This window comes from Mirounga angustirostris, unplaced genomic scaffold (assembly GCF_029215605.1).
Source record: "Mirounga angustirostris isolate CCGP_5_RB_7025 unplaced genomic scaffold, mMirAng1.0.hap1 SCAF_7, whole genome shotgun sequence".
Classification (NCBI taxonomy): Eukaryota; Metazoa; Chordata; class Mammalia; order Carnivora; family Phocidae; genus Mirounga; species Mirounga angustirostris.
Genome location: NW_026991715.1, coordinates 122,374,939 through 122,390,389, shown reverse-complemented (window position 1 = coordinate 122,390,389; position 15,451 = coordinate 122,374,939). Strand labels below are relative to the sequence as shown.

The 15,451-nt window shown below is 44.1% G+C and overlaps 1 protein-coding gene and 1 long non-coding RNA gene across 4 annotated transcripts in view; one reads left to right on the top strand and one right to left on the bottom strand.

Annotated features, from left to right (window-relative positions):
* The window catches only part of LOC135365440 (uncharacterized), a 105,989-nt gene extending 105,691 nt beyond the window's left edge, over window positions 1-298 (bottom strand). For both annotated transcript variants that reach the window (XR_010413298.1, XR_010413299.1), the window contains exon 1: window positions 5-298. This is a non-coding gene — a long non-coding RNA (uncharacterized LOC135365440). The remainder of the gene's footprint in view (window positions 1-4) is intronic.
* A 164-nt stretch (window positions 299-462) lies between these two features.
* On the top strand, window positions 463-14,091 carry PTGER4 (prostaglandin E receptor 4). Of its 2 annotated transcripts, XM_045861830.3 has the most exons (4): window positions 463-770; window positions 875-1,067; window positions 1,512-2,433; window positions 12,138-14,091. In XM_045861830.3, exons 3-4 carry the CDS (start codon window positions 1,555-1,557, stop codon window positions 12,726-12,728), a joined length of 1,470 nt encoding a protein of 489 aa, XP_045717786.1. In that variant the 5' UTR covers window positions 463-770; window positions 875-1,067; window positions 1,512-1,554; the 3' UTR covers window positions 12,729-14,091. The 2 variants fall into 2 exon arrangements, with proteins under 2 accessions (XP_045717786.1, XP_045717777.1); XM_045861821.3 differs by having other exon boundaries at window positions 463-1,067.
* The last annotated feature ends 1,360 nt before the right edge of the window (window positions 14,092-15,451 follow it).

The window sequence follows — 15,451 nt, the reverse complement described above, 5'->3', positions numbered from 1 at the left end:
ACACCTGGGCCGCTCCGAGGTGGAGTTCTAAAGCAGTCGACCTCCTTTCCCAGCGCCCAGGTGTTGAGATCCACGTGCAGAAGGTGCGAGAAATAGCTCACTCGGAGCGGGAGGCAATGGGGGAGAAGAGATGCTGGTTTCAGAGTTAGCTCCCTCTGGAAGCCGAGTTCGGAGTGGCTAAGAGCACCAGGGCCTCCCAGGGTCCCCGCCGACGGCGGCACTCGGCACACCAGGCTGAGGCGCGCGCCCAGGTCTTCGCGACCCCAGCCCCGAGGAGGCGGGGCAAGCCGCGGGGAGCCGGCCCTCGCACGCAGCTCGGAGCCCCGCCTCCCGGCCCGGCGCGCGGCCTCGCGGCGCCGAGGACGAAAGACACGCCCCGCCCCCTTCCCGGCCGGCCAATGGGTTTCCGGGCCGCGCACCGTGTGTCCCCGCCTCCACCAGGGAAACTTGGAGCAGGAGAAAAGTTTGTACAGAGGCTGGAAGGGCGAGAGCGGAGCTCGAAACCCGGCAGCCAAGAGGAAGAAGATGAAAGATCCCAGGTCAGAGCCTCAGGCCGAGCGGACCTTACACCGCCCCCGGGGCGTCGGAAGCAGCCTCAGTGGCAGCCGCCAGCCCCGATAGCCGCCCGTGCTGCCCAGGGCTGAGGAGGAGGGCGGCCCGAATCCGGGACTGAGGCTCCGTGCCACCTGCGCGCGCGGCCCCACACCTGCGCGCTGTCCGCCCGGGGACCGGACCTGCGGGCTCCTCAAAGTTTGGTCCCGTCTTTGAAGGTACGGAAGAAAAAAAGAAGAAGAAAGAAAGAAAAAGAAAAGAAAGAAATCAATCCAAGATCAGGTTGCATTGACCCATCCCGCTACCCTTCTGGTTCTGCCAGGTGTTCGAAAGCTTGCCATTCTGACCCCAGTTCCGGAAAATTGGCAGCCGCAGAGACCCGGCTCTGAGAAGACAAAGGCTTGGCAAGCTCCACACCGAGCGGGCGAGACCGAGGGCAGGTTGGAGGCGTGTGGTGGACATCGGAGTCTTGACCCTGGGGTCCTCCGCGGCCGCCACCGCCGCGGCTCCCACAGGTAAGATGAGGGTTTGGGGGCACTGGGCCGAGAGCGGTGGGCGGGCGCTCCTCGAGCGGAGCCCGGGAGGAGCGAGTGCGCTTTCCAAACCGCCTTCCGAAACTTGTTTTGAGTGAGGATTTTATTGACTCAGAATCTGTCGGGAATAAGAGCGAACCACTCACTTATCCCTAGAGATAGGTCTTGTTCATTTTGGCAGTGGAGACAGTTGGGCTGGGGGAGGAGGAAAGAATGGCAGTATCAACTGACAAATACCAATGGCAGGAGAGTGGTGCTTCTGGCAGGACGTATCCGGAGCCTGGCGATTTCGGTAGCTACAATCCACGATGCAGGATCCAGTTATTCCTCTTGTCTCATCAGCATATTGTTTCTTGGGCGCGGGTCTGACACCTTGCAAGTGGTCGTTTCCGCTCACCGGGCCTTTGTCTTTCCTACCATCCCCAGACCCAGCCTCGAACTCCAAGGCTGCGTACCGAGGGCCACCACCATGTCCACTCCTGGGGTCAATGCGTCCGCCTCCTCTACCCCTGACCGTCCGAACAGCCCGGTGACCATCCCGGCGGTGATGTTCATCTTCGGGGTAGTGGGCAACCTGGTGGCCATCGTGGTGCTGTGCAAGTCGCGCAAGGAGCAGAAGGAGACGACCTTCTATACGTTGGTGTGCGGGCTGGCCGTCACCGACCTGCTGGGCACGTTGCTGGTGAGCCCGGTGACCATCGCCACGTACATGAAGGGCCAGTGGCCCGGAGGCGAAGCACTCTGCGAGTACAGCACCTTCATCCTGCTCTTCTTCAGCCTGTCCGGCCTCAGCATCATCTGTGCCATGAGTATCGAGCGCTACCTGGCCATCAACCACGCCTACTTCTACAGCCACTACGTGGACAAGCGGCTGGCCGGCCTCACGCTCGTCGCGGTCTATGCGTCCAACGTGCTCTTCTGCGCGCTGCCCAACATGGGCCTGGGCAGCTCGCGGCTGCAGTACCCGGACACCTGGTGCTTCATTGACTGGACCACCAACGTGACGGCGCACGCCGCCTTCTCCTACATGTACGCGGGCTTCAGCTCCTTCCTCATTCTCGCCACCGTGCTCTGCAACGTGCTGGTGTGCGGTGCGCTGCTCCGCATGCACCGCCAGTTCATGCGCCGCACCTCGCTGGGCACCGAGCAGCACCACGCGGCGGGCCCCGTCGCGGTGCCCTGGGCCCACTGCCGGAGCAACCCGACCGCCGCCTCCCCCGCCCTGCCGCGCCTCAGCGACTTTCGCCGCCGCCGGAGTTTCCGCGGAATAGCGGGCGCCGAGATCCAGATGGTCATCTTACTCATCGCCACCTCCCTGGTGGTGCTCATCTGCTCCATCCCGCTCGTGGTGAGTGGCTTCCCGGGAAGGGGGCCCTTCTGGGCCCTCTCCCCACATCCACCTCCCTTCTCCGTCTACCGCTTCCTCTGTTCCCTCTTGCGCCTTGACGGTGAACTTGTCCTCCAGGTCCAGGCTGGGCTTTCGACCCTCGGCTTCTCACAGAGCAGGCCAACCTCCCCAGTGAGATGTAGCAGGTGCTTTTCTCCTAGGCCCCCGAGTTTCTTTCTCCGAAAGCCTGGTTTCCTCCTTTCTCTCCCGGGACAGCCCCTACCCCTTGCTGCCTGACATTGGCCTTGAGCCTTCCGAGAACACCTGCCACTCTGTCAGATGTGGAGGGGAAACCGCTGTAGTGTGACTTAAGTCCTCCACAGTGAACCGCAGAAGCCCGAAACCTCCGGGTGGTAATCTCTTTGTTATACACCATTCCTTAGGGCAGTGGGTTTTTGGTGCTTTGATTTAGGCATGGGTTTTTTTTTTTTTTTCCCCTTTTGGTTTGTTTGTTTGTTTTGATAGATTATGTAGCAGTTTAGAGCTAGAGAGATTGGATGCGTTTCGGTCTAGTCTGACGCCCTCACATGACACAGGGCGTGACTTGCTTAAAATAATCTAGCAGAACTACACTGTCAGGCTAGGTTCCCTGCTCTTTACCATGCTGTGTGCACTGCAGGTGGGGGTCACAGTTCCTACTAGGGCACGGCCCAGAGTCAGGTTCCTTCATTCTTTCTTGGGACCAGGAAAGCCAGGATTCTCAAGGGGCCTATGAAGGGCCGGCTGATGTACACGGGTTATTGAACTTGCATTCTCAACAACTGTGAGAGGTACTGTGCCACTCTAAAGAAAGGAAGCTTTAGAGATGGTGATCTAGTTACTGCCAAGCCAAAACCCTGCAGCTTGTGATGAACCTCAGACCCACCTGACTCCAAACCCTGTTCACATAATATTACATCATGTCTCACTCCTAGAACATTTCTAATTTTGGCCTTCGTACAGTGTGTGCATTTGAGTTTTGGCACACTTCACTTTTAGGACACCGCCTTCTTTAAAATTGCCTTTGGATTAGCTTTTAAAATGTTATAAGCAGAAAGGCTGAAAACTCACCTAGTTCTCTACTTTGCCTGTCATTAAACCAGAATGCACCAGAAACTGATGGGCTTATGCACACAACACCTTCTCCAGAGTTTCTCTTGAAAGCAACAGGTTCTGAGTTTTTCCATCTTTCAAAACACTGTATTTCTAGAAATTCTAAACTACCAACTCAAAAAGAGAGGACTTTTCTTTCTTCTGCTGATTGGGAACAAGGGAAAATAAATGTAATGAGCTATTCTTCCTTTCTTTCTCTTACTAATATGGTCCAGGGATCTTTCATATAAAAATATTGTATCTCTGATAAAAGTGAGTGTAAATGAAAGGAACTTAGATGAGAGCCAGCATACAGTAGCTTCTTGACAATTTGTATAAACAGAAATAAATATAATTGGCCAGAACGGCCTTTAAACCGTTCCAGGACCCAATATAATTTACCGAGTTAAGTCACACTTGAGCCACATAAATATATTTTACTGTCTGTAATGGCAACTCAGAATACAGTGAGATTTTGGAAGAAACAACCCTGCTCCTCCTAGGGCTCCTTTCTCTGGCTGCACCTTATGTTTTACAGAACAGTAAATGACAAAGTGAAAGGCTGTTATGTACAGAAGAACATCCACTTTAAGGAACTAGCATTACAGCTAGTTCAGCAACATGCACATACTTCTAAAATATGAAGGTAAGCATATGAAGCTGTTGATGATTGATTGCACAGTGACAGGTGAATTGTTTTCTTGGAGCATCTAGAGAGGCATAAAAAACTTCATTCATTTTATGGGCTGAAGTGGACCTGCCCCTGTGGTATGGGGCCATTTATCACAAAGCCTTTGAAGTTATTTGAGAAGCTAGAGGCAAGAAACTATAGGAGCTATACTTGTAGTCTGCAAATTAGCCACATTTTAACTAACAAATACTATCCACTATTATATAAAGTCAGTAACGTACAGTAGATACTAAGTAATTTTACTCTGAAAATTGAAACTGGCTCAGCTAAGAAGTAATCATAGTAAAGTACTCATGTGCCTTTGTAAGTAATAAGGAATCATACAAGTAATAGTAGCTTCAGTGTTTAGCCTTTAGTTCTGGCTACCAGACTCTAATTACAGAATCAATTTAGTTGTAAATTAATGATAATCAAGGAGGTCATTATACTACCCATCCACCCACAGTTCGGCTGTTACTGAAAGAGTTAAAAGGGGAATTTACCCATAACTATAGTCTTCCTTGGCTTACTTTTACGAGTTTCTTGTCTTTTAATGTTTCTCATATTCAGATTGTAACTTTAAGTTGAAAGTTTCTGAACCCTGACATTTAAAGCAGTCGGACCTATCTGCAGTTCCAAGGAAACTAATGAAGCGCGTTTTTTACCTTTATCAAATCAAGTTGGTTGCTAATCCTATTTGAGGAAAATCAAATCCTTCAAAACACTTAAAATGCTTCCGAAAGGCTAATAGAGCAAACAGAGTTTCCTTGGAGTTTCAGAAAGCTTGACACATTGTATAAGGTTAACAAGCAGCCAAATTTTGTCTTTTGGACACCAGGGAAGAAAAACTACAGTGGCTCTTACAGGGCACTTGATACTGAGTTTCATAGAAAAAAGTAAATTTTAATTTGTTATCCAAAACACATGTCTCATAAATAGAGCTTGGAATGGAAATTTGAGAAAGCTTGGGAAATTAATCATGGATATAAGAAACTGTGCTAAACTTGAGAAATTTTCTAAAATGAACAGAGAAGGTTCATAAGTACATTTGACAAGGAACATTACATGACAAGATTTGGTGGGAAGGTGGTTCTTGTCATTTTGCCTATTCTTCCATTTAAAACCAGTCTCTGGTTTTTTAAACACAGAAAAAGCTGAAGAAATGAAAGCGTCTACATGTAAGATAAATATAAAAGGGATTGAATTCTTCAGAAATATGCAAACAAGACAGCCTCCTAAGGTCCCAGTGTTAAATACTATAGCTAGATCAACTTCTGGTGCCCAATTTTACAGTTACTAATGTCGAGATAACAATTAAAATCAAATATTTTGCCTCAGGACTGAACAGTGAACGCTGTAGGATTTGAAAAGGCATTTTCTCCCTTGCATAGGCAAGCTGAGGTCATATTTACCGCTTACTTCCTTCTCTTACTTTCTTTCTTCTTACTCTGAAATAACAAGGATTCATCTCTGGTAGGGGTAGAATGGCCAGTTTGATTCATCTTCTGCCTTGGACAAGTAAAACATTGATCTTTAGAAAAATAGCTTCCTGTGAGTGTTTATTTGGTTGTTTACTATAAACCAGTTGTCTCTATAAAGACTTCACCAGCATTCAATCAAGAGAGATTTATTAGAGCAGAGGAAAACTGGAAAAAGATAGACTTCTGTTTACCGGAGGCAAACTGGAAGTGGAGTCATCTGATGGGATTTCAGATGAGTACAAATCAGTTAAAGGCATAAGAGTGATGCCATAAATTCGAGTACTCTTACAGCAGAACCTGAAGGGTTGGATTAGTTTTCAAATAAATTTGGCTGAGTTAAAAACGCAGCAGTTCCTGAAAGTGGTGTTTTAGTCATAAGCACGGAATTGCTGACCGAGTTAGTGCTAGAACCTTGAACCCTGCAGAGTAGCATATGAAAGGGATTCCCACCTCCAGCATCTTGTCTGACTCGTGAAGAAAGCAGGGCTAGCCAATATTTTCACTCTGCTCCTCAGTCTTCTCAAAGGCACATGAAGAATTTCTATCCTTCTGCAACTTGCTGGGGGGCTGGGGGGGATCCCAGTCTCATGGACTTTTACACCATGCTTTGCTGACCTTCCAAGGCTCGGTTTTATGGAACATCTACTAACAAGATCTTTCCCCCCAGAGACGAAGTGATTCTTGTAATCTCCCATTAGAATATTGAAAGTTCAAGTAAAGAAAAAAAAAAACAAAACACAACTTCAGAAATATATTTTCAGTGTGGAGACAGACGTGTAGAGATTAAGTAATTTGCCTGCAGTAAATAGCTAGTTAGTGACCCAGAGGGAAGGAGAACGGAGCACTCTTACACCATCACATGGGCAAGACCTCTTTCCACTATCCTTTACTTAAAGATTTTTTTTTTTTTTGGTCATTAAAAAAAAAGTGGGAAGAATTTCTAGTAACAGCTGTGTCGATTTTGGATTCTTCACAGGACAGTTAGATAACTGAGCACACACAGATAATTCCATTTATGTTCTTGGAACAGAACACACAGCACACACAAATCCCGCTCTCGGATCTTGTCATTTATTGGAAAGCATTTGTACTTTGACAGTCAGTGACTAAATCAGTCTCATCAAAGTTTCAACATGCTTTTTCAATTAGACATTCCCTGCTAACAGGTTTTACTTACATAGGAAGTACATGTTTTTGATACCAAATCCTTTACACCCCAAAGCTACTTCTAAACTGTGGTTTTGAAATTATTCCTATATTCCACAGTAGCCAAGCTTCCATGTATGGGTTACCAAGAAAGCAAGGACAGCAGACATGTATGTTGTGTGCCAGGCATCATACAAAGCACTTTCATCATCCGCACGTTAATTAGAAGGAGCAGAGCCAGGATTTGAAAACAGGTTTGTTTGATTCAGAGCGTGTGCGAGTACCTCTACAACATACAGCCCCCCTGATAGCTCTCCTGTCCTCACACCTTGTTTTGAATTTATCATATTTTCTCCAAGTTATGTTCCAGTGCTCCTGAGTCCTAATCTCTAGTCATCTTCAAGCACTTTAGAATACGGTAATGTCTGCCAGTGTTAAAGATAAACCACACGCACAAATCTGCGGCTCCTAAAAAATAGATTCGCTTTTAAAATTGCAAGAGAGTATATATGTTGTTTGTATCCAGTGAAGTGTTTTAAGGTGTCTTTTTCCCCCAATGCAGAAGTTCTGTTTTATCACACTCTTCCAGCACTGAAAACTGCCTGAACGTACATACAAGGCCTGTTGGACAGGAATTCCAGAAAAGTGCTTTCTCCTCCCCACATGACATTGAACTACTGCTGTGGATATTCCTATCCCTGCTTTGGGGAGAGCAAACCAAGTAGCCTTTTAAAGTGAGGCAGACATTGCTAGACTTTTTAAAACATTATGGAGTACATGGAGCTTTTGTTCATTTTTGTCTTTTTCTCCACCTCAAGTCAATCTCCAATGAGGACACGCTGCAAAGGAAAACTGGTTTGTGTTGATTTGTTTTTTTCAAACAATTTGACCAACTTTTGCAAATGTTTTTACCTGAACTTGAAATGTTGCTTTTCATATTCGTCTTTATTGCTACCTTATGGGCTCCCCTTTGCTAAAATGACATTAAGTGACCAGGCTCAGTGGCTTATATTAATTGTAAGCTTGTACACACACACACACACACACACACACACACCCATGGAACTCTAAAATAGGGCTTCCTTCATTCCCTTGGACACGAGTCAAAACCAACTAGGGCCGTGGATGAAGTAAGACACAGATTGATGTGATGCTTTCCTTGCCTCTCATCACCTTGGCTTACGAAAGCCCAATTATTAATTTTTTACAACTCTCTGGCTTTTCTAAAACGTCATAGAAATTTTAAAATAAAATGCTAACTCCTAGCACATTCCTGTAAATAGCTACAGATTTCATTCCTTTTATATCCATTTCAACCATTCAAAAATTTTCCTCGTTTCAGAAGTAATCCTGTTTCTTTTGAGGTACGGGTGGGAGAGGCAACCAGCAACAAAAGATTTCAATGTTAAAATCTAAGAAATGCAAAGTTCAGACTTAACCAAGGTTCTGTTCCGAAAGAGGGTCTCGGAGATGGCTGCAGACTGCTGCTTAGGGAGAACCTGTGGAGCAAAATCTCCCAGGTGGAGCAACACCGCCACCTAGAGGCTACAAGTTTCAAATTCTCACAGACCCTGCCTAGGTTTTTTTCCTAAAGGCTACACGCAGGGAAGGCCTGATACTAACAGATTTAAGTCCATTATTTCTTTTACCCTTAGGAACACAGTAGGTGATATGAGTAATATAGTAACCTCATGCTTTGTACCAGTGATTCCATTGTCAGGAAATAGTTCTTTTTTTTTTTTTTTTTTTTTTTAAAGATTTTATTTATTTATTCATGAGAGACAGAGAGAGAGAGGCAGAGGGAGAAGCAGGCTCCCAAGGAGCAGAGAGCCCGATGCGGGACTCAATCCCAGGACCCTGGGATCATGACCTGAGCCGAAGACAGACACTTAACATCTGAGCCACCCAGGCGCCCTGTCAGGAAATAGTTCTTAAACAGAAAGCCAGCCAGCCTGTAGAACAGAAAAAAAACAACATGGGATTCATCGGGAGACCTGGGGCCCAGACCGGAATCAGCCACCGACAGGGTGGCTTGATAAGTTCCTCAAAACCTTCAGGTCTTGGTAACACTTCATCTGAGAAAAGGCCTGTAGACCAAACACAGCTCAGTGCCTCAATAAAGATTAGGGTAAGAAGAAACCAAAATGCTTTGCTTCACTAGTTTTTTTATAAAGATAGGCAATCAATCCTGCTTTGTCTTGTTAGTATCACTTATCCAAGCAGTTTCTGAAAGTCTTTTAAGACATCATATACTTCTGTTATTCTAGTTCACTTTTGATTTAGCTATCTTCCAGAGATCCATATTAATTTCATGCTAGTGAGAGCCATTTGACCATCTTACTTTATTCTGTGAGATTTACAGGATCATAATCCCTTATCCAAAACATTTAGGGCCAGAGGTGTTTTAGAATTCAGAATTTCTTGGCTTTTAGAAAACCACTTTAGTAATATACTGTATAATATATAATTGGGACAATATCTCTGAAGCAAAACACAGGAATACTTATACTCAGTAGAATAAATAAACTGCAAATAGCCTCACTATCTAGTTCAGTTCAGGTTTTACTGCCGAAATAAGTTTAGGTCAGGTTTTGCAACCAAAAACAAAACAAAACAAACAAAAAACCAAATGAATAACAACAAAATAACCACAAATGAGAAACAATAACTTCTTAGAAAAGGACTATGGACCTGAGCTGATCAAGGTCTGAATTCCCACTAAGGAAGAAATAGAAGTACGGTTACACCTCACTGATCTAGCTTCATCTAGAAACAAGTTTCTCATGAGTTGAGTTTTGCAGATTTATTTCCTTCATTTTAGGCTTATCTAAACTGTTATAAATCTTTCTAAAATATCCCTTCTGTTTCATGGTGATTGATACACCATAAGTATTAATTATTATACTATATGGTAAAGTAGCAATGTCCTCAAGTCTTGTTAAAGTTAGAGATATTTGCCCCTAGTTAAATGGCTCCAGCTCTGCTTTTCTGAGTTCCTTCTCCTTTTTATGGTTTTTATGCATCCTCCTTGGCTGAGACTCCGCTCTTACTTCTCTCTAACTTAAAATAATTACTACAGGCAAGTGATAATTATTAAATAATTGCTAAAGACAGAGGTCAATTATCTTAAAACCACTTTTTATGTGAGGTGAGATCTTTCTATAAAAATCCTAGTGGAATTAGAAGTAAGATTTAGACAATAATACTTTAAGAGTAAATTTAAGAGGCACCTGGGTAGCTCAGTCGGTTGAGTGACTGCCTTCAGCTCAGGTCATGATCCCTGGGTCCCAGGATCGAGCCCCACATAGGGCTCCCTACTCTGTGGAGAGTCTGCTTCTCCCTCTCCCTCTGCTGTTCTCCCTACTTGTACTCTCTCTCTCTCTCTCTCTCTCGTTCTGTCAAATAAATAAATAAAATCTAAAAAAAAATTAATATAAGTAAATTTAAGAGTGTACATTTAGCAAGTGCTTTTTCCTCTAAGGAGTAAAATATAGTCATCCTTAAGTTTACATAAATTCATGCTCTCTTCATTAAATCATTTGAAGTTCCCAGAAGTTGGCATATCATTTCATTCTTCCATGACTTTACACATGGAATTACCTCTATTTGAAATGCTATGTCCTTCCTTCTAAATTTAGCAAACTCCCCCTCATCCATCAAAAACTCCAGACAAGCTCCCTCCTCCTGCAGGAGGAATCCTCTGATGTTTTCCCCTCCTGCTCTGGATTAGTCGTGCCCCCTTAGATTCTTCTCCCGTTTCATTTAATCACCTTGCAGCCACAGCTGGTTCTCCTTCCTGTCTTCTGCACTGTAGGTTACCCTGCCTTCAAGAAGTCTGTGGTATTTAATGCAACTTTTTGTGGCCAGACTTACCGCAACGCCTAACACACAATAAGTGCCTACTCTTACATGATTAAATGCGTGAAAGAATATGAGTCACTAAGTGATTATAATAAGAGCAAAATTTGTGAACTGCCAAAAATAAGACTCCAAACTAGCAAACAGGTTGTTAGGGTCTCCTTGTGTTCCCTTCATTTATGCCTACCCGTCCTGTGGTGGGCTGGCAGACGTGCCTTTTGCCGTGAACAGCTCAAACCGCGGTAGAACCAGCTGTCTTCCCTACTGGTCTGTGCAGAGGTGCTCTCAGCACTTGGCTATTTACTGGCTCAAATGCTATAGGACACAAAGGAGGGACGGGTGGGTTTTTTTTAAGATTTTATTTATTTATTTATTTGAGAAAGAGAGAGCATAAGCAGGGAGGCAGAGGGAGAGGGAGTGACAGTTGTTGAGCAAAACTAGAGTTTGCAAGCAGCAGGGAGAAGGAAGGTTTAGCAATTGAGCAGCACAGTCAGACCTGCTTTCTAGACAGAATCCTCTGGTGGCAGTTTGGAGGATGGATTGGAGAGGAGAGGAATTGGCGGTGGGAAAGCTACTTGGGTGGCGGATGCAATAATCCAGGTGAGAAACGCAGTGCGAGGGAAAAGACTGGAAGAGGTGTTTGAAGGAAGACTTGGTAACACTAGGGGATTACTGTAACTGGGAAACAGACTCTAGAGAAAATGGAAACTATTCTCTGGTCATACTGGATGATAGGAGATTCAGATAGTGGTTTAAAAGTGTCCAGTGTATTCTTACTGGACTCTATAATAATAAAGGAATCTCTGGACTTTCCTGTGATGATTGGATGGTTAGTTGACTTACAAAATGCGTTTCATTTACATATATAAAAAGGCAAGTGGAGGGACTCCTGGGGTCGAGCCCTGCATCGGGCACCCTGCTCAGCAGGGACTCTGCTTCTCCCTCTGCCCACCGCTCTGCCTCCTTGTGCTCTCTCTCTCTCAGGCAAATAAATAAAATCTTTAAGAAAAATTAATAAAATTAGAAAAATTAAAAGGCAACTGGCATAAGGGAAATTGATGGCTGTGGAGGAGGGGAAGATACTTCATTTGAATTGCAAAAACTTAAAAGCACTCACAAAAATGAAGTTAATAAAATGTTTCTCAAGGACACTTTATGCATGTGTTGCCTATATATACATTGCATTTTTGTATACCATCTTTGATTGAAGGAAGATACTCATAAAATAGTTACAGAAATATTAAAGTTACACTAACTCAAAACAAATGTGATTACACAATTACCGGTTTTTCTGAGGCTTATTGTGTAAGCTGCTCTTACTCGGCACTTATTAAGAGAAAAGAGGGCAGCTAGCTAACGTTACTGGGTTAGACACTGATGCAACTATTTCCCCGGTTGATTCATGACAAAATCTAAACGTGGGCATCTCATTTATGCAGGTACGGGTGTTCATCAACCAGTTATATCAGCCACGTTTGGTGCAAGAAATCAGCAAAAACCCAGACTTGCAGGCCATCCGAATTGCTGCTGTGAACCCCATCCTGGACCCCTGGATCTATATCCTTCTGCGGAAGACCGTGCTCAGCAAAGCAATAGAGAAGATCAAGTGCCTCTTCTGCCGCATCGGCGGGTCCCGCAGGGACCGTTCGGGACAGCACTGCTCAGACGGCAGAAGGACATCTTCCGCCATGTCTGGCCACTCCCGCTCCTTCCTCTCCCGAGAGCTGAGGGAGATCAGCAGCACATCTCAGACCCTCCTCTACATGCCGGACCTCAGTGAAAATGGCCTTGGCGGCCGGAACCTGCTTCCGGGTGTACCTGCCACGAGCCCGGTCCAGGCAGACACCACCTCCCTGAGGACTTTGCGAATATCAGAAACCTCGGACTCCTCCCAGGGGCAGGACTCAGAGAGTGTGTTACTGGTGGACGAGGTTAATGGGAGTAGCAGGTCTGGGCCTGCCCCCAAGGGGAACTCTCTGCAAGTCACATTTCCCAGTGAAACACTGAACTTATCAGAAAAATGTATATAGTAGCTAAGGAAAGAAGTACAGCACTATTTCTGCTATTTCTGGAAGCATATAAAATCCTGTGCAATAGACACATAAATGAAGTGTTTTCGCTGTGCGCAGAAGGGCTGTTTTGTCCTTCAACTCACATTAAAGAACATCTGGGCTCTTCAGCACTTTGCAAACAATCCAGTTCATTCATAGGGGACCCAGGGTCTGAAGCACATTGGTTTTCACTTCACTATGACACAGGATTTCTGTCACCACTTGATGGCTGGGAAGACCTACCCTCAGTTTTTCTACTTGATAGGAGGATGGCATAAGTTTTGCTATTTTCGTAACATCCAGAGCTTTATATCTGGCATACAGCAGAAGGCCAGGTACGGAAGGGCTCTATTCCAATAAACTATGAGGACTATCTTGTGATTTAAGTGTCTCACTAAAGCATGAAATGTGAATTTTATCGTTGTAAATATGACTTAAGGTATTTAAAGTATTTTCTTCTCTGTGAGAAGGTTTGTTGTTAATACAAGGTATAATAAAATTATAGTAACCCCCTTCTTCCCAGTATAACCAGCTGAAGTTGCAGATGTTAGATTTTTTTCATAAACAAGTTTAGGCCAAGGTGTGGAAAATACAGTGAGACTCATAGCTATAAAAAAAATATATAAATTTTTAAAAGAAATAGTTTAATATTATAAAAGGAATAAAGCAAAATACTATTTTAAGACATGAACATTATAGTCCAAAATATTAAAGTTCTTTCAAAGCTATGTGTAATACATAGTGAAAAATTTTTAGTGATGCTACATGTATTTATCCAGAAAACTGTGATTTCGGGAGAAGCTAACCTGCTGGTTAAAATATTTTTTCTACTTTTGTCCCCACTGATACTTTTAAAAATGTAACAAATTTGTAAAAGTCCGAATAAATAACCCATAATTGAAGTGTATAATATAAAAGGAGTCTAAGCAACTTGTTTGTTGTTTTCCCTCTTCAAGTGTTCATAGTTTTACTTTCCTAAGGAATGATCTAGAGTATCCTTTAAAATTTAAGAGGAAGGCAGGTTGCACCATGAAGGCCTTCGAGATGTGGAAGTATCACAGATGCCGTAAGAGTTTAACAACATAAGGAGTGCAGAACTTGGACACGTGAGGGTAACCTTCTTGCGCTTTTGTGTAACACCCAGTGATGCTGTACACATTTGAAGGACCTTTCTCAAGGAAATACTAAGCATGTTTTGTTGCTTAAAATGTTTTTGTGAATTGCTTGGTTGTAATTAAATTCTGAGCCTGGTAGTGATACAGTTTTAAGAAGCAGTTGTACCAACTGAAATTATTTTGGAGATTATAATAAATAAATACACTCAGTCTGAGTTCCCGTATCATCAGTTTTGGAAAACTTGTGTGATTTTTGGGTTTCAGGTCATCGTCTACATCCTTTTAAATTGGACTCTTTAAGTTGTTTTATTTTGAAGTGATGTCAAATGTAGAAAAAAAGTTACAACAGGACAAAGCCTTGGATCCACTTAATGGCGAATGATATTGAGAAACCAAGATCTGGGTGTAAGGTGGACTCAAAGTCACATTTGTATGGGGGGAGGAGAGTACGGGGGAGACAGTATCATGCCTAACTTGCTGCATGTGGAGAACCCAAATATTTATTACAAAAAAATTAGCATAAGCTTGTGGCCCCTCCTACTTGTAAATTCTCTGCATCAGTGCTTCTCAAACTTGATCATGCACCAGCGTCATCCGGAGAGCTTGTGAGAACACAGTTTCTGCTTCTGTAGGTCTGGGGTGTATACACTTCTGAAAAGCTCCTAGGTGACTCTGATGGTAGCTGTCTGAGTACACATTCGGAGTAGTCCCCAGGAGTGAGGTGATTTGCCATTTGCAAGTTTTCAAAGGTATTCTTGGATGCCGTCAGAAAAACAGGACTGGCATCTTCACAAGCCTGAAGGCACAGTGATTCTCAGCTGAGGTCGAGGTAGCTTAGAAAAGGAGCTTCTGGCCCAAGCCTGAGATGTTCCATTTCCCCATGTTAACCAAAGCCTAAGAAACAATGTTTTCAGAGAATATTTTACCTGTGAAAGAGGCTTTCATTCTTCTCCCATGTATGTGGACAATGAGACAATCCCTAGATTTGTATATAAATGAAATCTATATATTATCATATACTACACATACTATATATCACTGTGTTTATGGAGGAAAAACTAAGCCTCATTCACAAGTTAGCATCATTACTAATACTCAAAGCATAATCTCACTCATACTTCAGAGGTTCACCATCCAGAATATGGACTCTGGCTTATTCTTTTTTTAATTAAAATAAAATTCACGTATTATAAAATCTGCCCCATATTTTAGTACGTTCACAGACTGCAACCATCACTGCTGATTCCTGAACATACTTATCATCCCAAAAAGAAGCCACATGCCCATCAGCAGTCACTCCCCATTCTCTCTCCCTAGCACACGACAACCACTCTATCTCTATGGATTCTCCTGTTCTGGACATAAATGGCATCATACAAGATGTGGCCTTCAGGGGCGCCTGGGTGGCTCAGTTGGTTAAGCGACTGCCTTCAGCTCAGGTCATGATCCCGGAGTCCTGGGATCGAGTCCCGCATCGGGCTCCCTGCTAGGCAGGGAGTCTGCTTCTCCCTCTGACCCTCCCCCACTCATGTACGCTCTCTCTCTCTCTCTCATTCTCGCTCTCTCAAAATAAATAAATAAATCTTT

What these genes read in the sequence shown, in the direction of transcription:
- PTGER4 (XM_045861830.3), top strand. Translation starts at nt 1,555, where the DNA reads ATGTCCACTCCTGGGGTCAATGCGTCCGCCTCCTCTACCCCTGACCGT. An exon ending in TCTGCTCCATCCCGCTCGTG is followed by an intron (nt 2,434 to 12,137) that starts GTGAGTGGCTTC and finishes TCATTTATGCAG; the next exon opens with GTACGGGTGTTCATCAACCA.